General features: G+C 42.1%; 1 protein-coding gene across 1 annotated transcript in view; it reads right to left on the bottom strand.

Moving 5' to 3' along the window:
* The window catches only part of LOC119374064 (protein Jumonji-like), an 83987-nt gene that overhangs the window by 37788 nt on the left and 21934 nt on the right, over positions 1–24265 (bottom strand). The window contains 7 exon segments of the mRNA XM_037644128.2: positions 7216–7334; positions 13640–13732; positions 13954–14037; positions 20209–20412; positions 21746–21871; positions 21968–22049; positions 23646–23716. Coding sequence (XP_037500056.1) covers positions 7216–7334; positions 13640–13732; positions 13954–14037; positions 20209–20412; positions 21746–21871; positions 21968–22049; positions 23646–23716 — 779 coding nt within the window.

Raw genomic sequence — 24265 nt, 5'->3', positions numbered from 1 at the left:
TAATATGCATAACCAACAGGCGCAAAATGCTACCCCCTCAACGTCAAACATCATCACAAGCTGGCATAGAAATTTGTGGACTGTTGGTAGTTCGCAGTTAGGCAGCTTTCTAGTTACACAGTTGCATACTACATCATGATCTAGCATGATGTATGCAACTGGACCACACAATCACTGTCAATGCTGAAAATTTTGTTCAGCTACTGTATTCAAAGTCGAGAAACACAGGACAGGCACCTGTCCTGTGTTTCTCAACCATTTGTCCTGTGTTTCTCAACCTATGTAAATTTCTATTTTTTTGTACTTTATTTTTCAAAAAGCTATGCACCATCTCGCTAAATATCAAGTTTATTATCTCGAATTTTCTCAAAAGGAAAATACCTTCCTACTGTGGCACAAAAAAATGTAGTGTGAAACTTGTACTGAACTGGTAACCCTCTTCACTAATAATACATCCAGCATTATTTTAATAAGAACTCTCCTGAGTTAGACATATCAAAATACTTTCACATCAACTGGATCACTCGGAAGAATGATGTTAGTAAATGATATTTTCTTGAATTACTTTTCTATTTGTTACTTAAGAGTGCATGTTGCAAGTGCAGTACTGAAGTTAAGCAGTAATGCTGTAATAATTAATGAGTAAAAATCATGTGTTTAGCACCAGTCCCCCCCCCCCCCCAAAAAAAAAGCCCCAGTAATATGTGGTAAAATGCACTGACAGACATACCGATCTTAGCAGCTGACAAATAGTGTGGTCAAAGTCACAATACAGTATATGGTGGAAAATACTAAAACTTGTTCGATTACTCAAGATGATTGTTTATTTATTTAGCAATTTAGCAATTGTGTTTTGTGGAGATGTTGTGAATGGCATTCCACCTAAGAATTCCCTGGTCCTCTGACGTTCCATTAAAGGGCCCCTCACCAGGTGACCTAACGAATTTTAGTTAGACATTGCAAGTTGTTGCGAGCCCAATTAAGAGCATTATGCCACAAGAATATTTCTAATCGGTCGGTTAGAAGCTGAGAAAAACAATAATTTATAGCGGCACGAAACCATGATGCGAGGAGGCGAGCTGCAAACACTTGCCGCTCGCCCCGCGTAGCCTTTGCAAGCCAAATCCCTTCCCTGCCCTCTTCGGCACGCGAGCAGGAGGATCCCATAACGCATACGCATGAACACGTCATGCGCACAAAATGTCACGAGCGCATGACGTGCCCGAACCAGCCCGAGCCCCCGAGATGCGAGCGGTGTTGTGGCGGCGTTCTTTGAGCTTCATCTCTGCAAGCTATGCCGAATGCACCCTCGCCGATCACTTGGCTTTTCAACCTATTACTGAGCACGAAAGTTGCAACATTTTTACGGACGCGAGACTAGCAGTGTGCGCATGAACATCTAGTTAGACGCGGGAGGATAAATGAGGCTAATGAGCGCTGGAATGCGGTAGAAAATTAGTTTCGTTGTAAATGGTGGCGTCTGCACGATGCGCAAAGCGCGAGAACACGAACGCGTGCGAAACGGAGGTACATTAGTCTCGAGTCTCGCTGCGATTCGCAGTAAAATTTAAAACAGAAAACGCACACATTCCATTTGTGTGTTTTATTATTGCTCTCAAGTTTTATTTATCCAATCAAGCAACAAATTACACCAACTACACGTCGTGTCAAATAATTATCACAGTGTCACGTGCTACTGTTAGCGACGTCAGAGCACAGTCGTCTACGTAGAGGAGCGACGTCACAGCACTACCATCTACGTAAGGCCATTCTCTCATGTACGTCATCCCCTCATTCTCTGGGCGCGCGGCCGCGAGAAGAAGGGCAAGCGGCGTTCAGCTTGAAATTTGACCCATTTACGTGGCAAGTAGCGTTGCAAATTTCGGCAGATGTAATCGTGAACGCCCAGTGCATGCATTGCGCTCGTCAGCTCAAAATTGTCAAACCTGGTGAGGGGCCCTTTAATGAGCTTCTACTGTGTGCATGCTTGCGTGCATGCGTGTGTGTATGGGTAAAGTGACAATAGCTGTGCCCTATTGGAGTCACTTGAGCACACCCTGCCTTCTGTACTGCTTGTTTTAGCTGAAAACACTGTGGAAGGTTTGGGACTGGGTATTGCTTCGTACAGCCACGTGAAATATTCTCAGCTTGCTGACAAAAGCTTACGAGTAACTATAGCCATAGCAGAAATGAAAGCAAAAGCATATTAAAGATGCTGCCCATGTGGTGCTTAGGGCAGAGCATCAAGCCCCTATGAATTGAGCAAAAGCAGCGCAGCAATCAACAAGCTTGATGAATTCAGAAGAGACAACAAAGAGACACGAGAGAATGCAATATAGGATGGTAATAACTTTGACATGTGAATTCCTGTGCAAAGTAAGAACAGGCACTGAAGGGATGCAATATGGTAGTAATAAGTGCGTAATTGAATGAGTGCAGCCACGGTAAAAAATGTGAAATGTTATGGAGAACAAAGAAAGCGAAGCATGCCAAGTGAATGACAGAATGAGAGAAGGCATTGTGCCAAGAGTGAAGTTGGGACTAGTGACATCCAAGTATACTATTAGCTTAGTGACATGTGCAACACTTGTAAGCAACTTTGCTTCTGCTCAGACATGAGATACTACTGAAACTTTTATCTGCTTTTGTAAGTGCAGTTTCAAAACAAAACATTGAGTGCATTCATGTTATATGTAGAAGATGGGATCCACAATAAACTGGACACACACAAGCGGTGTCTCAAGGTGACAGCTACAGAATCCTGCTGATCCTCTTGGAAGTGCCCTTTCTAAAACTGACAAATGAACAAAGCCAAGATGATCATTCAGGGCAGTTTCATTGAAAAACATTAGATGCACAACTGTTACAAACATTTCATTGCCAACATAAAACAAGTGCCCACCTCAATCTTCTTCCTGCATGTAAATATCTCCTTGCTTCTGCTGCAAAAACAGTAGGAGCAGCCAGAAGTGGACCAAAATGATGTAACAAAGGGTGACAATTTATACTGTAATGGCAAAGAGAGCCACTAGTGGTGCTCTCTTTGCAACAGACAAAGCCACAAGTCTCGGTGTGGTTGCTTTTCTCAAGCTTGCCTAGCGCTAGACCTAGAGCCAAAAGTTGACCATCATATGTGTTTGAAATGAATCACGAGATCATTTTGAAACCAGGAGTAATATGCACAACCAAACGTCATAATTCTAAAGCCATATGGTGTCTAAAAATAAACGGCTCACAAGTTTCAGTGCGCTAAGGGAAAGGACTTGTCATCATTGAAAATATTACGCTGACGGTGAAGTTGAAGGAAGTCATTCATATATGGAAATTCACTGATAAATTCTGGCAAACATGCCTTACTGCCCTTTGCAGCAATCGATGCTGAACCAAAAATAACGCTGAAGACGACAAGCACATGTGCCCCCAAAATATAGGTCAAGGTCAATCTTCTGGTGCAAGGTCTATCTTACTTTTCGTGGCACTCAGAAATTGAAGTGTATGAAATTGAATGCCATAAGTTCCCAGGAACCTTTCATACTTAATGGCGTAATTCAAAAGAAAAAAATTTGTGTAGCCGATTGGTGTAATTCTAAATCCTGCACTAAATGCAGCTCCACTACTGTGAAACCTGAGGAAGTGCATAGCAAAGGCACCCAGCGATTCTCGTTCGTAGAGTTCCCACTGCTCCGTTAACCAAATTGATGACGTGAATATTTGAGGCAAGCATGTAGGGTTTCCCCAGTACGAACAGAATCTTGTTAGTGAGATTTGCAAACTCGGTGTGTGACATGTGCTACTTTTTGCCGCGCTTTATCGACTCCCTGCTTGTTACGGCGGCTGAGATATGTGTCATCTGCAGCGAGTTCCATCAGAAGTTTTCCCCCTTCAGGTGTAGCGACAAAGACACTGGAGATGCGCCGGCTGGAGGAACAATCGCATGCTTTACGAGGCGGTGGCGCCCTCTCTTGTGTGGCGTGGGTGTAAGCCGCACGTTTCCGAAGCGTTTTTAGCAATTGTAGGTTTATTGTTGCAATTATTTCTGGCTTATTTCTGTTAATTATATTGTTTTAGACCTTGTTGGTTTATTTTAACCCGACTTTGAGCATTGCTAGCCTTGTTGTAGGCCTGCATTGACACTTAATTTTGAGCGTGATCACGCCACATGAGATATACGGATGGACGACAAGCTGGGCCCCTAAAGTGCTACGCACTTAAAAATAAAAGCAATAATCAGATCGAGTGAAGGTAGTCTATACAGCCACCAATGCCCTAACCATGGCATCACCAACACCAGTAGAGGTGGCACTACAAAGTGGTGCTGAAGAACAAACCAAGATTGCTGCTGTGTGTAGCAGTAATATATACAGGGGGTTTCATGTAACAAGAATCAAGGGTTTAAAAAAAAAGTGGTTAATCGCAACTAAATGAAACCAACAACATATTGTTTGCCATCGTGGTGCTCGTTGGGATATTTTTATATTCAACTTAATTTGTTAATTAAGATAAATTAATGGAAAAATTTTCAAAATTCACTTTAGTGCCAAGTGCTTTTCGTTACGTTGTAGAGGACATTTCAAAACAACCAATCCAATTTTTTGTGGTAATGTACAGTACTCACAGATTGAAACAGGACAATTTAGAGCTTAGTAAAGCACATACTTTCATTTCCACAGTGTTCAGTTCGGGTCACGTCGGCATAATTTCGACTCGAACGCGTAGATCAGAGCCAGCACTATCTTTAGAGACCAGATTTGTCGCGACATGACGTGGTTATTTGGAGCAATTGCGCATACCAGTCTTTATACTAAAAAACTGATGTCGCATTTGAATCCGTGAATACTGTACATGCTGCGTGGCAATTTTTTCTGGTGTTTAAAGAAAGCCCACGAAATATGAAATAAAACCACGTGACTGCACTCGTGCACTAACGTATTGCAGCACTATCAACTGTGCTTCAAACGAAAGAACCACGTGCGCAGACCAGCAACCTTATTGCTTATCAGGGACGATAGCGCTTCCTTGCCGTGTTCCGCTGCCAAAAATGCTGACGTGCTGTGAAGCCTGATGCCTAGAGCCGTGGCCGCTCATTTCACCATGGCCTGTGTGCATCACCCTTTCGTACGAAGCATGGTTGATAGCACTGCAACACTGCCTGGCTGTGCATGAGCGCAGCCAGGCGGCTTTATTTCATATTTCATGGGCTTTCTTTAAGCGCCAGAAAAAATTGCCACGTAGCATGTACGTTGCCACAAACAATTCGATCGGCCATTTTGGAATTCTCTCTACAACGTAATAAAATGCACTTGGCCCTAAAGATAATATTAAAAGTTTTACATAATTGATCTTAGTTAATTTACTAATCATGTACAATATAAAAATACCCTAACGAGCTCAACATGACAGCAAACCATATGGAGTTGGTTTACTTCAGTTGCGGTTAACCACTATTTTTTAAAATCCTTGGTTCTTGTTACGTGAAACACCTTGTATGTGCATACTGCTTAATCATTCTTAGCAACTCTGCATCATGTTGACTGTGTGGCTGTTTTTAACCAAAACGGGATTCTATTAGTAAACGGCCAAGGAATGCTTTCTTTTATTGCGATAGCAATTATTTGGACACTCTCGACAGGTTCTTGCCGTTGGTGTCGCTGTCATTTTCTGTATAAAGTCCAAATTGATAACATCACCCAGCACGTCATATGTTCTATCTGCGAGTAAAAGCTCTGAAGGCTGAAGCGGAAATGAAACGAGCTGGCAGTCTCCGTCGCCCGGAGGGTGCATGCGATAACATCACTCCGCGTGCAAGGCCTGCCAGGGGAGGGGGGGTACGTCGCCCAAAGGGCGCGTGCTATCTCGACAGGCAACAGGAGACGGCTCATAAACTTGCTGTGCTCTCAAGGCTTACTTCACGTTTAGAGAACTGACAGCACGAAAACCGCTAAAGTCCCTGGAGTGGCCGCATTCCCTTGAACCAGTGTTTTTGTTGAGTTACGCAAGATCGGATCCAAAAGATTTAGCAGCTAGCCTTACTTTGTATTTACAAATCGTTGCTATCACATTCATTGCTTTGCTCGTTAGCGAAACTTTTTTTTTGTTGCTGTTGCTTAAAGCCATCTAGCTGGCCATCCATCACTTAGTGAAATCAGCAATTGGAAAGCAAGCTCTTTTATGAAATTCTAAAAACAGATTTTCCACTATGCTTTAACATAACTAACTCTAATATATGGAGCTTTACATCCCAGAACCATGATGTGATTACGAGGCATGCCGTAGTACAGGGCTCCGGAAATTTGACCATCTGGTGTTCTTTAACATGCACTGATATCGCACAGTACACGGGCCTCTAGCATTTCACGTCAATCAAAATGCGACCACCGTGACCGGTATCAAACCTGTGACTTTGAGGTCAGCAGCAGAGCCATAAATAAATCTCATACACAATTTTGTTTGAATTACGGGGTCGCCTTGACTTATTTCGCCAAATGTCAATGCAAAGGGGAGACTATCACTGCATCTGTTCACTGCATTTTTATTTTATACATTTCTGTACAACAGATCATCAGTTAGTTACCCGCCCGTATCCAGTCAGCCCTCTTTCAATGTTGAAGCAGTGCTTCTCAGTGAATAACTTCAACCATGTCAACTAACTGTCAACAACTAATATCCAGATAAACTATTAAAACATCTGTTCAAATGAAGTCTGAGAAGAAGCTATAATCTAGTTGTCTTCTATAATGTTTACACCCTTACACAAATCTCCCCATGCACCTTGGCATGCCTCTCTAAAATTTCCATTTCTTCATGCGCATGAAATTTCAAGCATAATTTTTACTAGTATATCATTGTTACTTGGTTTCTTATGCTTGGTCCTTTAATATAATAGCACATAAAAAAAAGTTTAACAAAAGATACACTTTGTTTCTTTTTCGAAAAAAAAAAATTATATTGGCTTTTATGCCACTTCAGCATTTCGAGTCACTGCTTGTTTCTTGTAAAAAGGTTTTGGACAACAAGACCAGATCAGTTAGTACTGTCAATTTTCAATGCATCAGCCAAATTGTTGTATTCGATAAATATTAAATGCAGGTCTATAAGAAGAACCACCAGAGTATAAGCTACCCGAAAACCTGAGTTTAAGCTGGAACATGTGCAATACATAATTTAGAGCACAATCCTGCACAAAAAGATCCATAAATCTGGCACAACATAGCTCACTTGGCAAATGGGACAAGACGATTAGTTGGGAAGCCACTGCCATGAACACTGCTGTCGATATTTCCTGCATGGACGCAGACATGCCGCCGCTGGTCTATTACCAGGTTCCAGTAATCTTTCTGGAAAATCAAAAGAAATGTGTTTAATTACTCAAGTAAATGTCTGATGCACAGTGAACATTCCTTACATACTACACACCACTGTTCATAAATGTGTCATCAACTGAAAAGTAAACAACAAAGTAAGCACAAGTCTGCACAGGCTGCAATTTACTGCAGTTTGTCGAGTCATAAAATATATTGTCCTGAATTAGCAATGACTGTCTTCAAATGTTAACAGGAGGCTTTTGTTTGGAAGCTTTTCTTACTGAAATACATATGAAATGAAAATAATTTTTCCTGGCGTCCACAGTACTGAATTTCATCAAATCTGTTGCATTTAACAGTAAAAGTTGAGATATCTAGGGAGCGCAGGAAACAATTTTTTATTTAGGCCAGCATCTTTTAAAAACAAATGTTACAAATAGCAAAACTGAAAAAAAATTCATGCACCCCACTCTTAGCTACAACATAGTATTATGCCACATCATAATTCTGCAAGCTGTACTTGTTAACACTTTCCTGTCCATGCCTAGTAGCCCCTTCCTAATCTTTCTACACTTTTCTGCATGACACCAGAGTACTGCAGCGAAAGTGACTTAAAAAGCACTTTGCACATGATAGAGGCCAAGCTCCTTCGCCAAGACCGCCCGCTTCGTCTCTTGGGGTCTTCGTACCACGTTTCATGGGACTTCATGACAGGACCCGCAGATCAAAATTTCAGTCTTGCTTCATAGAACGTCTCATTGTGGGGACATGGCTTGCATCGACGTAGCAGGCACATGCTAACACAGTACAAACACGCTGCTGCCTTGAGCACAGGAGCACGCGTCAACACGTTGGAAAAAAAAAAGGACGACGTCAACGTCATCTGTAATAAAACACAAAGGCACATAAAGGCCTCCAAGAGTCGCGCGCACTAATCTCGGAGGCAATGACGCACTGTTGATGGTCGCGCAGCGTGCATGCCCGCACCCGCGCGTGACTGCTGCATCTTCCGCGACAGCGCGGGCAACACCTGTTCGTACCTGTGCGCTAGCGTATGTTCGTATCAAACGTCGCGGGGTGCAAATCGGTTCGCAACAACCGTACTCCAATACATTGCAGGCTAATGGGCCTTGGCCAGGATCACAGAAAAATTCGTATCACCCCGAAATTAGTACGAGCCGTGATCGTATCACCGTGGTTTTACTGTAATTGCTTAATTTAATACCATTAGAAAGCGTATTATTTGTTGTATAAATTCATAATATATCACAGTATTAATAACTTTGTGTGGCAGTCGAAAAATCATTTGCTACAGTACCCAAGAACGGCCTATTTTAACGCGGACAGGAAAGTGTTAAAGCGGCCCTGCAACACCTTTCTAAGTGATCACAGAATGACCTTAAGTATTAGAACCTGTTGCCTCATGGATTTCCTGCAGGAAAAATGCTTTGAATCTGTCAGGTATATGAAAAGTTAGAACATAACGCGAGCTCGCTTTCTTTTGTTGACAGGAGTACACTGGAAGATACAGCAGCCTTGACTACAGATCAGTAACATTTTCTGACTACGTTCAAGAAAGTGTTGCAGGGCCCTTTCTAAAACATCTGAAGCAGACAAAATTTAAGCAGTTCAAAAATGCCAAGTGTACACCACCAATTTGTCAGTATGAGCCTCACAATATTGTTACGGAGATGAATGAAGGAAGACGAAGAGCTGGTGAAGCTGACTGGCGCGCGAGTCTGGTGGTCAGCCATCTTGACAATTTTTACAATTCTTCTCTGTAAATACATATTGTATACACTCAAACAACCCCATATCATATTGGTGGAGGTGCTGGGTGCCACGAAACAATATCCTCATAAGTCCTGTAAGAACCTCACATAAGCAGTAAAGTCGTATATCAGACACTCAGATGCTCTAGCAGATGTAGTCTTCAGAACTACGTCGAACCTCGTTAATACGTACCCGCTTTAAGCGTACTAACGGTTAAAACGTAGTTGCGACGAATCCCCGACCGAGTCTCATAGAGGCTAATGCATTCGCTGACCGCTTAAGCGGTAGTGCTTCGCCCTACGCCTACCGGTTAGTGCGTACCCTGCGTACCGTGATAACGTTTTGTGCCATAAAATTTTACTGCGCCGCTGAACTTCCCGACGCCACAATGTGCCGCCAAAGGTTTTCCGTCTTTTCGAGAAGTGCGTAGATCGGTCGATCACTGATTCCGACTTCCGCGCGATTGCGGCAACGCCTTTGCGGGTAAGCATCGGGAAAGAACGAAGGTGGGGCGGCGGCCACCGCCGAACGCGCCAGCATGACTTATCGCCGACAACCTTATCACAATAAGTATCTTCAGAGGTATCTGCTCGGGCACGCGTGCGGCGCAGCACTACTTTAAGCCTACTGCACGCATTTGACAGGCGACAACCTAAACGCACTGGGCCGCCGATCGCTGCCGCCTCGTTGTTCGGGGCCGTGTTCAAGCGCGCGCCAATTTGTAGAAACGAAGCAGCTCGCTGTTGCGGAGTTGAGCATTGCTAGTCGTGGGCGACGAGAAACCTCTTTGCATAGACGCTATCACGCTAAACGCATGCGTACGGTTCAGCAAGCGTAGCGCTGTTGTAACCGTACTGCACGCTTTTATTGGGCGACCACCCTAACGCGCTTCCGTCCGCTGCCAGTACCGCTAGAGCGTCGCGGAGTGCGCATCGCTTGCAAGAAGTTCGTCATCGCCGCGTTAACCGAACAAACTCGTCTGTGCTCATCGCCGCATCTGTGCACAGTCTGGAGCGAAGTGGGTACGAAGAACACTCCCACGACAAATGCGCGCGTGCGGTACAGCAAGCGGCCCGGCCGTGAGTCGAGAAGGCGACACGCTGCACGCAACTAGCCAAGAGACGATCTGCTCCACGCAGCCGTTTCCTTCAATCTCCTGCACGTCGTAAACATACTTGACGTTGACGAGCTTCTTGCGTTTACGCAGATTGCTTGGCCTGAAGAACTCAGCCACGCCAGAAACTGGCCGAGATCCAAAGCGCAGCACAACCGACAGCGGCGGCTCCATTGCGCATCTGAGCTTAGTGCTGCATGCGGCCGCCTGTCTGACTACTCGAAACCAAAGAACTTGTCGTAGGGGGCGCTTTTTAGCACCGTTTTCGCAGCGCCGCCTGGGCAGCCAGTCAGGCCTATCGCGGAAAGTCGACACTGTCCGTTCTGTCGCTACGTCAGTCACTGCGTATACCAGACTTATAGTTCCGGAATGCTCCTTGGCGTCGCCACCGCGCGCTATCGGCACTATCAGACGGTCGTGCGAGAGTACCAGAATCTTCTCCAGTTTGGCAAAAAAAAAAAAAAAGAAAAGGCTTTGCACTGGGTACTTTAGGCAATATTTGCTGTGGCACTGTATTTATTTCTTTGCTGGCGGCGATGGCGTACGCGAGGAGATGCAAATTTTTACTTGGTGGTTAACGCGTACTACCGTTTAGTGCGTAGTTATGCGGCGTTCCCGGCAGGTACGCATTAACGAGGTTCCACGTATGTTTTTATGCGAAGTTAGATCTTTAAACATTCCATTGAAAATTTTATGCATTTGTCTATTTCTGACAATGTGTTTAAAAATTTTAAAATATCAGGTCCTAAATTATAATACTGCTTCCTACAACTGTTAGGATTTAGCATGCTTCATTAAACAACAAATTTCATTCAAATAAGTCTAGCAGTTGCTTTACAAGATAATGTCTGAGCTCAGTCATATGTATTTCAATAAGAAAATTGATGTGGGCCCTGAACTAGAGTTTATTTTACTTAAGAATGGGTGAAGCGAGATAAGATGTAAAGGGCCCCCAAACCACCTCCGATATTTTTTCAAACATTTCAAGCAAGCATCCGCATCGTGTTCAGAATGTCGTCACGACCAACGACGCCACACGTGGCAGCGCTGCATGCCACGTGTGGCATGCAACGCTGAAACAATTCCTTCTCCTCTACGAGCCTTTCCGGCTTCCCCGGTGACGTGCGCGATGTCAACATGTTGCATCTGTGATGTTGTCGATAACTAATTTGCATATGTGACCTCCTTCATGTGTTTGTTCATGAACTTCGTTGTTTGTGCAACACCAGCAAATCTTGAACTGCTTTAGTGAGTATAACATTGCACATAAGCACACGGACACAAGAACGAACGATGAAACATACAAGACAGCAAACTAACAACAATTTGCATCTTGTGTGTTTCATCGTTCCTTCTTGTGTCCATGTCCCTTATGTGCAATGTTATACTGAGTAATGGCATACCAACAGGCCCAAATAGCAACTTTAGTGAACTGCTTTGTATTGAACCAATAACTGTTATTGCTTTTGGTTCAGGCTCAGTTTGACTGCAGGTGTGTTCCAAGGATATCAGTTTAGGTTTCAGTTCAGTTCCAGTCAAAATCACTGTTTGGGCAGTTTACAGTTTGGGTTCAGTTCGACATCCTGATAAAAAGTTAAATAGCAGAAGTCATGCCCCAAAAGGCAAAGCTCTGATACCGTGAGAAATGTATTAGAAAACTAAAAGAGGTAGAGTTGGCAGTCTTATTAGCTGTATATATATATATATTGCAGTAAACATTTGCTTACTAATTAAATGAACAAGCATGGTGAACAGAAAATGGCAGGTGTAACACTAACAGATCGAAAGACAGTAGAGTGGGTCAGACAACAAACAGCTGTAGATGATATGCTCGTTGACATTAAACAAAAGAAGTGGACCTGGGCCGGCCATGTAATGTGTAGGGCAGACAACCGGTAGTCAGAGACAGGGAGTGGATACCAAGGGCAGGGAAAAGAACCCGAGGACGGCAGTGAGTTAGATGAAGTGAATAAATTAAGAAGTTCACATGGATAAAACGAAATCAACTTGTGCAAGATTGGGAGAGGCCTTTGTCCTGCATGAAAAGGCAAACATGAATACTAGACCTCATTCAATGACTGCGAACACCCACTGCCACAATGCTGGTGTGCTGAGCAGCCTAGGCATAGGAAATGCTTTGCATCGCTTTCAAAGTGACTTCAAAATTTTGAGATAGCACAACCTCCAAGACTAGGCACCTAGGAACATGGGAAAACAGCACACACACAAGGCCATCAGCCATCTTAGCCTGCCTGGCCTTTGCATCCACTGCAGGTAACCGATAAGACAGGGTGTACAAGAGGACACGTGTACTTATGTTCCCTCTTTCACAACCCTTAGCGGGTGCACAGGAGGATAGCACACATCAATGATGGCACCCTCGCACATTTTTTCTCACGTCGGAAGCAAATATAGTGCACAGTGTGCAATAGTATTTCATTCTATTTGGACCTTTTACGGAACATCACAGCAATGGTGACAATTTACTAGGAATATTTCATGATTTCTATGGTGATATAAAGCTTTACTAACGAGATTCATATTTCCAATCAAAGCACAAATGAGAACTCTACTGCTACTACGAATTCAGGTCAGAAAAAATGATCCTTTTCTCTCAAGTCCAAACTAGGAGAATACATCACTGAAACACTTCGGATATGAAAGAGAGAGAGGGAGGGATACATTAAGGGGGGACCCTGCTTCGGAGACATATTTCTTTGTTTTTGAGTACATTTTTATGAAACTTTCGCAGCTTATGTATTTTTATGTCCTGATTTCAAATATGCAATTATTTTTCTAGTACAGTATGCTGTTTCCAAAATATCAAATATTTCATGTATATTGTTGGGAGCAAGATTTATTTATAATTGTAGAGTTATAAAGCAAATCAGCAATATCACAATAAGCTGGAATGAATGCTGTTTGCAATTAAAACAAGAATGGATGTTCTAGGCCCAATTGAACAAAAGTTATAGTACGTTGAACACTTGGCAAGTCAGCAATGTCGAGCTCGGTCAAACTGGGATCAAGCTGGGAATGTTCAAAATACCATAACTTTTGTTCAAATGGGCCTAGAACATCCATTCTTGTCTTATTGCATACAGCATTGATTCCAGGTTATTGTGATAGGCTGATTTGCTTGATAACTCTCACAGTTTAGGAATAAAGCCTGCTCCTAACAATACAAAAACTATTTAATAGTTTCAAAACTATATAATGTAGTAGAACAATAATTGCATGTTTGAAATCAGCACATAAAAATACATAAGCTGTGAAAGTTTCATAATGATACGCTCAAAAACAAGAAACATGTTTCAGAAGCAGGGTCTCCCCTTAAGCTGCAATCAGACAAGGTCAAGAGTTTTATACAAAACACAGTTAAACTGAATTAAGGACTTGGCAAATACAGGAAAATGTTCACAGTGCAACTATGAGCATATGATTCACGTACCTCAACTTCCTCTGTTGAAGGCTCATGCTTGTACCACATTGACATTGTGTTGCGTGCCACTCTAGAGAACACACTTAATGACATATTGCGTCCCTGAAAAAAAAAAAGTAACAACTGATGGCCTGGACGTACCTTTCCATTTCAATGTGCAGCCCGAGATTTTAAAAAGTATCATAGCAACAAATAACAAGGAGTCTCTGCCAGCAGTTTGTGCCCTCTGTCTTGCTTACAAGTATTAGAGGCACAATTAATCTTTACAAAAGCGTGAGTGACATGGAAGTGTGTGCGTGAGAGAGAGAGAGAGAGATTGGTGCCTTGCGTGTGTTGCTTTGGTCCGTCCATGCTGGCGGTTGTCTCATGCGTCCGTGCGAAGCACGACTGGCAAAGTACCTCGATACCTTCATAAAGCAAGAGTAAACAAACATAACAAAATATAAGTGGCCTAAACAAACACAACAACAAAACTAATCAGATTAATACATGCTTTGCATGCATCATTTCCACAAAATACACCTCTTATTCAGTCATAATGCCAAGCAGAACAAATGCTTTGAAAACAAAATTGATCTGTTTGGTGAAATGAGTGCACATTTTGCTTCTCTCAGGGTTATTAACCATCAGGCAAATCACATACACATACACAAAATGCGTAATACTCAAATCCACTTCTACAAGGACAGTGTTACTGCACAAAATATCATCACAGCCAATACGATTGGTATTCATCACCAGTAGCAATGACAATGCAAACAGTAACCTTAAAAGGCATGTCACTTCAAATGGAAAAAAAAATGTCTTATCACAAGTGTTTCTAGGAAGGCCCAGATTTGCATGCTATGACAATGTGTACAGCATGGTTTGCCCGACAAATTATAAGAAGAGCACTCTGACAGGGGCTACTCTCAGCACACTGTCAGATTTTGCCAGCACGGTGTTGTGCATGCCTTTGTAATGCTCACGGTGCTGTCGAATTCACAGACAATTTCACAACAGGCTCCATGTGATGTGCATGAAGGGTGGACATGCAGCACCAGTAAGCCTGTGTTGCTCACATTGTCAGCGAAGCAGTTGAGATGGTGCAGGTTTACAGCCTTGAAGGATTGAACGTAATCATAAGCTGAACACTTCCTCTCTTTCAGTTATTATTCAAAAAAGAGTTTAAAATGGTGACTACCGGATTGAATGAAGAAATTTCACATATCGCTTCACTGACTTAGTACTAATAAAGTGTTTTTACACTTTTCCTAATACAGCTTACGATTTATATGATATTAGGCAATGTGACATAAAAAAAGAATGGATTATTAAGTACAAGTGAAAAAACAAACATTTTTTTTAATGCATCAAGAAATATTTATATATAACTATACTGTCATAAGTGTTTTAATTTCATAATTACCACCATCTAGTGAAAAGGACACAATATGAAATCTGATTATTTTGAAGTTTTAAAGGGCACATTCATGCTGCTGATAATGTCAGCAGTCCTTTTAAATCATGCTCATGCATCTGCCTATAAGTTAGAAAACGTTTCATCGCAGGCACTTTGCGCCAGTTCATTCTGTAACAAGTTGGACAAACAGCCCGACTGTCAAAAAGTAGGACATGCACATGCACAAACAGCGAATAAATACAGAAAACACTATCCATGACACGCAAATTAAAGCTGTGAATGTGTACTGTAACAAGTGCCAAATCTATAAACTAGGTGTCAACACCAACTGGCAAAAAACTTCATAGTGTGCATGAAGATCAAAAGGAATGTTAGAAGCCAAGCACTGCAGAAGAGTTGTCATCTGGTTCAGTTGGTACATATTCTTGAGGATTTGAACCAGCCAAAAGATGAAACACGGAGGACAGATGTGGCACACGCAGCGACTGGACTGACGAGTGTGCTTTATTGAAAATCCCCATTTCCGAGGAACACCAGGCATGCATGCGCAACTCAAGAGCCTAACACACACCTAAGCAACCTTGAAACCGAGACAGATCAAGTGGCTAGTGCCAGTGCTATCGGATAGGAAGCTTGGTTGCTTCTGCATCAGTGAGATAAAAGGTGTGCCGATGCAATTATCCCCTTGAATGCTGATATAGTAGGCATAGAGAATTTCGCACTGCACTTTGCCCTAGCCTCTACCAAGAATTCTCACATTGGAAAAAAGCGAGACAAAACTGCATTCCTGACAATGACAAGACAGCTTTGCTCCATCAGAAGGGTTTAACAAATTTTGGTGCTCTCGGAGCCCTATCACTGATACACTGGCCTGTTTGGCCTATTTATACCTTTTCACAGGTAAGCGGAAACTCATACACCACATGTGTAGAACACTTAATGTAACCATTAGGATGCAATACTATACAAACAAGGGTTCTAGTTCTAGTTCTGTCATGCAAAACACACAAACAAAAACTTGAAATTTTCAAGGAGTGGAAAAGATGACGCTAACGCCCTGTCTCGGAAACTAATGTTGGAATCTGTAATAGGGCTAGCATAGCTGCCATTTTGTTCCAGATATTATAAGTGAAGTTTGACAACAAGGTTCTCTTCCTGACAAGCGTGTGTACCAAGTCTTCATATATGTACACAATTTTTTATGATTTCAAATCTTTACCAAATGACTCTTTGCTGGTAATAATAATAATATCTGGGGTTTAACGTCCCAAAACCATGATATGCTTATGAGAGACGCCGTAGTGGAGGGGTCCGGAAATTTCTAGGTACACTGGCCTCAAACATTCTCGCCTCCATCGAAAATGCAGCCGTCGCGGCCGGGATTCCATCCCACGACCTTCGGGTGAGCAGTTGAGCACCGTAACCACTAGACTACCGTGGTGGGGCGACTCTTTGCTGGTGCTATTAGATCACCATGCAAGAGGATAATTGCATCAGCATTCCTTCTATCTGACTGATGCAGAAGAAACTAAGCTTTCTATTGCACTGGTGCTAGTCATTTGACCTATCTCACTTTCAACACTTTTTGTGTGTGTTGAGCTGCGAATGCTTGCCATGTTTTCCTCGGAGATAGGTGTTTCAAATAAAGCAGAGTTCTTAGTCCAGTCATCGCATGTGTCACATCTCTCGTGTGTGTCATCTTTTAGCTGGTTCAAATCCTCAAGACAAGCATGCCTCTGCTGTAGACAAAAACTGTCTTCATTTCTGTCTTTATTTAGGTTTGTGGGTAATCATTCTATGAGCTGCTGACTTCTTTTCAAGCACATGATCTGAAGATTGAAACTGGCCATCAGCCTACAGTGTACAGGATGTTCCATCTCTAATTTGTACCAATCAAAAATGCATAACTACATCACCTGTGTTAGGAGCTGTACAAACCCCCTTCAAAAAAGTGTAACACCTAGTAACGTAGTAGCAGTTCAGGACAGTGTAACCCCGAACATGTTGCTGAATTGATGTATATTGTTTTATAGTGTGTCAACTAATCTAGTAAAGAAGCATATTCAATTTTTTTCCAAGAACAAAAACACAGAATCATTGTTTATATAGGTTTAAAGGGCAAAAATTCAAGGGTATTCAAGTCCCTGTCAAAGATTCTTTAAGGACTGTCAAAACAGCACATAAACGGACGAACACAAAGTGACATATGAGTAATGACATCCGACTGGTTAATTTTCCCAGAAACACAGAATTTAATAGCACTGACATCAAAAGGACCACAGAATTACAGTATGTGCAGAAATGTATCCTCTCTGTCAAGAAAAAAGATTGAAGGGGCGTTCACACTGATCCCCAAGTTTTTCTATGAACTCGGCTTCCATAACCTCTCTTGCAATCTGTTCCCAGCCTCTGGAGATGATGAACGACTTGACAAACATTGGAATGCACCCACAGTGAGAACAGTGATGAGCTAAATTGCCTTGCTTATATTTTTCTATGTTTTACTTCTACTCAGATAGTCTACAATTGAGGCGCCTGCCTGTATGGCATAGTATATATACATTTTACCACAAGATAATGGCACGGAATGCGCAACATTCACAGCGCACTGGACAACCTTATTCTTGTGCTGCAAGAACATGCTGCAACTTTCTTGCGGTTCGTACTATAAGTGATTCTGCAAATCTTGGACAACTTATCACATCGTTTATGCGCTGTTTTGACGACTGTGAAGCAACTAGCCCAAATTACTCCAGCGGTGTTTTTCAAGGACACATGGTTGCATCCTAAGTGGTCATATTTTCCTATAACAAGTTTTGCAGAACAATATAGACGGTTTTATTGCACTAGAAATACAAAATTTACACTATAAATGTGCAGTGTAAGTTTGTTTGTTTTATGTTCCTAAAATGCATAAAAGTCCACAACATTAAATAAGCTGCTAGGACTTTTCCTTTGTTGGCTAGGTAATGCTCTTAGATTCTCACACTTCACTTCCTGCAGTCTTCCACAATCTGTTTCACTTCAGTAAGGAGGTGACGTCATTTGATGCCATGTGAATTGTGCAATGGGTGGAAGCTAGCTGCCCACCCATTAAGAACAGCTATGCCACAGATCGTTGTCATCATCAGCAACAGCAGCATCAACAGCGGCCTTCTATTGTCCAAGGAGTCTCGTGTGCAGCTACGTAGTTCCATATGTTGCATGGCAGACACAATATTGCATCGAGTGTCATGCCACGTGAACTGCATGAGTGGGTGCCTTAAAGCTGCGCATCCATTATAAAGCACTCAGCCACGATTCCTCAATATTGTCATCAACAGCAGCACCAACAATTTTGCCTTGCATTTGCACAGCATATGCAAACTCCATGTGTCTTGCAACATGAACTGCGTAAGGGGAGGGCGCTTTAAGACTCCCCAACAGATGTAAAGGGCTGTTCCACAATTCATCAGCAGCAGCCAGGCCACAGCTTTACCTATGACCTGATTAAAGCGGGTGCCTCAGTACTAACCACACATTACAGGCTGTTACAAATGATCATCATCAGACCCTGGCCACAGCGTTCTTTATGGCCCAACTAGCATGTGCCCTTTCATAACCTCAATAACAATGAAGAGACTGCCATGACCTTTGTTTACCACAATCATGCCATGGTCGTACGTGGACATTGTGTTTACAAACAACGTGTCCGTAGTGTCAAATTGAATATCCCTCACAACATACTTTTTGGATCAAAAAGTACAGATGACAGTATTTCAATAAATGAGTGTACATTAAGCCACTACTTTGGGCTCAGTACATCCAGTAAGCACCCTAAGAGTTTACGCTGGGCTCTCAGAATACGCTATGACTATACTGCGTGTTCAAAGCAAGCCTGAAGCTTTTTCCACATGTTGTAAGTTTCATCCTTGAACAGAGACTTCTTTGACTGCCTAGCATGCTCACGCTTCACCTGTTTTTGAGCATCAATAGAGACTGAATTGGATCCGTTGCCGTATTAATAGATAAAAGTTGCCGGATCAATGCCTATCTACACCAGCAAGCGGGTTACATAGTCGATCTTAGACTGCATTGCTTAAGAAATTCAATGGTTTTCACGGAAAGAAAACTGTTCCAGGACTTTCAAGTGCATTGAAAACACAGCTTTCAAATTCAAGAGCTTTCAAGCAGTTCAAGGACTTGTAAGTACCCTTATAGATGCATCAACCATAAAAGTGCTCAACACATTCACTACTAAATGACCTGTCTAAGAAGGGTACGCATTTGGGCAGGTTGCTTAATGATTATGAGCAGACAACAGTGCTAAAAGACTCCCTTCTTTCATCCAGTCTTTAATCACTGTTTTCTGCTCCCAGTTCTATCTAAGCAAAATTTGAGTGCAAGTAGCCACTGTTCAGCTGTAAAAGTGGTTCCCTGAGTGGTGCAGCATACAGCAATACACAACTTCCCATGCTTATGTCCACCCCTGTCGCAATGAAGTTGTCATATTTTTGCTTCAGTTTTACATTTCATCAGGCAAAGTTGAAAATGTGATTAGAAAGCTAAAAAATATTCAGATCTGCAAATATCACCTACACATCTTTCAAAGGCCAAAGTGAATAGGACAGTCTGCAATCATTTTTCCCTTACCAAGCATCTAAATTGCATATGTATTTGGTGCAGATGTGCTTCATGACAAGGGCACAGATAATGTAATTATTATATTACAATGCTATTCTTTATTCTCTTGTGCTTCATCAGTGGTGCGAGCAGTGCTCTGCCCTGTCATCATTGGTATCGTCTAGTCAGGGGCAGCGCCAGCTGAAGGCACATGGTGCAGTCACCCCCCTAATACTTCCAACTGCCTACCCTTTGCCCCCCCCCCCCTCCAAGAGCAAACATAGTAAAAAAACAATGATTAAGTCCCCCCCCCCCCCAAGTTAAAAAGACCTGGCACTGCCCTTGTGTCTGGCTGTGTCTTGCTGGTGGATGGTAAGAAATCAAATTCAAGTGAAAAGAATCCTTACATTGCACTCGCTTTTTCAAAATGTTGCAAATAACGAGATTTTCAGGTTTGAGTGGCTTTACTACCACCGAAACTTTCCACAAAATTGCACAACAAAATGCAAAGGGTGCATGCTAGAGCGCAATTGGCAAAACACATGTTCTGCAGCAGTATGCAACAAAGGCCTACCTTTGCAACACACTCATTACTGAATTCGTCCTCCTCCTCTTCATCAGCTGATGTGGACGATGGTTCACTATCAGCAGCCATTTGACGTTCCCTGTCTGCCAGAACTTGTCGCTCAATTGCCTTCTTCTCATCGCCCGACAAGAGGTCATAGGGGAGGACAAACTTGCAATAGGCATCATCCACTTTTGACACTCTGTCTTGTGCCTGTCAGTCATGAAGATCAGAGTTTTAGAAGCAATTTAACAGGCCATGACAAGAACATTATCGCATGCAAATGACCAAAAAAGTAATAAATTGACTAGTTTTGAGGACATAAATTACAAGAGTCTGCCTGACACAATGGCCAACAGCTTAAAATTGGTAATCAAACTTGCAGCATGCAAGCGGAGCACAATACAAAAGTGATCAAGACAGTCGCACTTTGCCCACGAAAAACAAACTGAGGTTATTCTGCTGGCTGGCTGCTTGTGCACCATTTTCTTGCCAATTTTATTAGGATTACCAAGTTAATAAGTGGCTAATTATTAAGCTTGTTACAACCACTCACACAAAAAAATGCAGGTAGCCAGAAAGCAATAAACTGTAGAGACAACTTAGTGGGCACTAGATATACTCTTCATTCGCCCATACGTGGGAGCAACTGCTAACATAACACAAGCATTATGCATGTGTGTACAAATGGATTATACACTATTATAAAAAATATGCGGAATTTCACAAAATCCAAAAAGGGTAACAAATCAGTATTTCATAGAATAATGGCAGTTATAATGGCAAACACTGGCTTTTCTTCGGGTCAATGGAAGAATGTGATGGTGAGATAATTTCGACATATCTTTCCAGCCCCATAAGGCCGAGAATATTAAGGCTCTACCAGTACACTTATCTTTATACAGTTAATACTTTTAGTGGTAGAAAATCTCTTATTAAACTGGAGAATGCTTAAAGTTTGCCTTCAAGAGTAGAAGACGGTAGCGTTGACGACAGGCTCTACGGCCTCTCGCCGAAATGTGCGCAAACGGTGTTTCCGGTGCTTATGACAGCCAGGAGCTGAGCAACGTTAGTGCAAACTGGAGAGTCTTGACAGTGCAGGCCAGCGCCACATAAACCCTGGCGCAAGCCTCAAGGTCAGACAACGTGAGCGCTCGCTACGTCTGCCTCCAACCTGTTTAAATGACTGAGCCATCATGGCTGTTTGGGTAGCATACTCGTCTCGCATGCTGAAGGGCTGGGTTCGATTCCTACCCCGACCCGAGTTCTCCCAATTTTCTTTTCAGCTCAACTATTTTACTTTATTTGCAGAAGATCCCCGAGAAACACGGTGTAAACCTGAACATAATTTGACCAGCATCCATTGAAATTTTTCACTCACACTAATACCAGCTTGTCTGCAACCCAAGATCCTTATCACTATCGCGTAAAAAAGGCAGACAACTGAACACAATAACACATCCCACATCCAATACTGCCCTTTAAACTTTTAGATAATTTGTGATATCGACCGGAAGTACGAGTGAAAATAAGGTGGCTGACTCACAGCTTTGGGAATGTGCATGGCATCAGCTACCCTGTGCCACTTCTTTTTTTCCATCACCTGCTGTATGCCACCAAAGTTCTGCACCGTGTGGTACAGATGAGACAAGTCCAGCTCAATTCCTCCAATCTGAAAAAAGAAAACAGAAACAAAACATGTCAGGTTTGTTCTACAGCTGAGCAGCCAATGCAAAACACTGACATGCAAAAAAATATCAAATATTACCAAAGGTGGCTGGTCATCAGTGATGCCCTGGTTAGTGAAACAACGCTTGATGCATGCCATATGTTTCACATTTGGGCCCCACCTGTGAATTGTGGCAAAAGAACAAGAGTGACTGTACACAAGCACTTACAGCTTTGCACTATTGTTAAGCACTAATGACAGCTATGTCACAACCTGTATACAAATGCAATCAACACAGGGTTTACATCTTTTTAGACCTAACACAAATTATCAAAAGGGAATCGTTTACACACTGAAACTGAATAATCTGCATACAACAATGTACTATGCAACATCTCAACAATAGAGCAGCCTTTAATGCACCCAACTAACATGCTAGAAAAACACCTATGCAATTTTGTAAATTTCTGTATGCACATGGTATATTACAATATATTCATTACAACCCACTGCAATGCAACAATGCCTTTAACCTTTTGCAGTCCTAAACGTCCATCCATGTTACCACCGGTCCGGTCCAAAACTTCTTAGCTAGTTCTTCTAGGAGCTGTGTGAAAACACTCACATATGCAGACGGACAGCAAAATATTGATATTTTTTTTCTCCGTTCTGTTCTATTCTAGTCCTTCAGCGGTACTTTGAAACAGTGTGGTACCGCTCAAAGCACCCTTCAGGGTGAAACCTGGGGTTTTTGGGCATGTAGATGCACACAGTGGAAGCTGCCGTTCGCTATGTTGTCTTCACGAATGCTGTCATCGCAGCACTCACCTAATAAGCTTTTATCTTCACCGGATGGAGTAAAGTAATTTTCCTCTTGACTAAAGTCATCGTAACTTTCTACAATGCCAGGGCAATCAATTCTGTAGAATGCGTGTGGCGTGACACGAGCTGATATTTATCCCGTATTTTTCTTTTTCTTTGTATGGTTCTGCCACCTCTGGAGAACACGGTGACATAACTGTCATAAGCATCTCTGCTGCTATCCAAAAGATGGCAGTACAAATATTTTCCTAAACAAGAACGTGCACAGTTTAAAACGCCTTGGCAGACGCTTCCCAACAGCTGACCAGACGAGCCACTTCACGATGGCAAGTGCATCCCGGCCACGGACCGCAAAAGGTTTAAACATTGCAACATATTTGAATTAATTTAATTGCACATTATTTCACACACATATTTTCCATGTCAATAGTTCACAAGGCACGAGACCTGAGAAGCAGCTTGATATTTTGGTACCTTGGGCATGGCGACTGATACTTGGATTATTAGAAATTATATTTGCTTATCTGCCACCAAAAAAACATTGCAGTCTTCCTTAGAGCAGCTCCAAACTGTCAGTAAACTAAGCTTTACCACAGAACCCATGTTCCATGAACTTTTCACACAGACTCTTAAAACTAACAAAGCTGATTCTTCACAAATTTGCAGGATCCTTATTTCAACATTGGCTCAGTCAAATTAAAGTTTCAACTGTATGAATATCAAAGCCGTCAGGTTTCTTGAAACGAACATCACTTGATTAGGGTAGTAAGAGGTAACACTCACATAAATAACAAACCTTACAATGCACTTATTAAATAAAACAAAACAAGTGGCACATGCTAAACAAAACCTTGCTCAAGTAGAACACTTGGAAACTACAAATCTATTGCTGGGTAAATGCATTTTCCTATGCTCTCAATTGCTTTTTACATTATAAATAATATTAAACAGTTACCTTGAAAGCATTTTGTGAATGTACTGATTGTATGCTGTAAATCGCATATCATCAAACACCTTGCATTCAGGCTGGAAAAAAGAAGAAATGGTGCTGTTATGTGAGCTGCAGAGAATGAAGAAAACAAGCATGGTATAAGCAGAACAGGCACCAACAATGACCCACAAAGACATGCATGTAATTCTGTGCAATTCTGTGCACAAATATATTTTTCTAGCATTGCAAGCACTAAAATTCAGTCAACGGAGATGAGAAATAAATACACCATGTGCACTACACAGAAAGAAATTACACACTTAGTTTATATTGAACTTGTGTGAAAAACATTGTTATAATTACTGAAATCCTTGCACCATACCTGCCAACCTGTGAAAAAGAGAGGATTTAAATCTTGCAGACTCAACGAGCAGAAAAAGAGGAAGGCACTGGAACTAGTACACTTTCTTAAAGGAGCTGACAACCAATTTTTATGATACCCATTCTTTTCTTTTGCGCAACAGAAAGCTTACTAATCATATCGTGGTAATGCAGAAAAAGCTGTCGAAGATTTTTTATTCAGAATTTCTCTGTTTGTATGAGGATGAAGCCATATGCTGCTTGAAATATGTCGGAAACAGTGA

The sequence above is a fragment of the Rhipicephalus sanguineus genome, chromosome 1, assembly GCF_013339695.2.
Source record: "Rhipicephalus sanguineus isolate Rsan-2018 chromosome 1, BIME_Rsan_1.4, whole genome shotgun sequence".
In the NCBI taxonomy this organism is placed as follows: Eukaryota; Metazoa; Arthropoda; class Arachnida; order Ixodida; family Ixodidae; genus Rhipicephalus; species Rhipicephalus sanguineus.
This window is presented reverse-complemented; position numbering and strand designations above follow the sequence as displayed.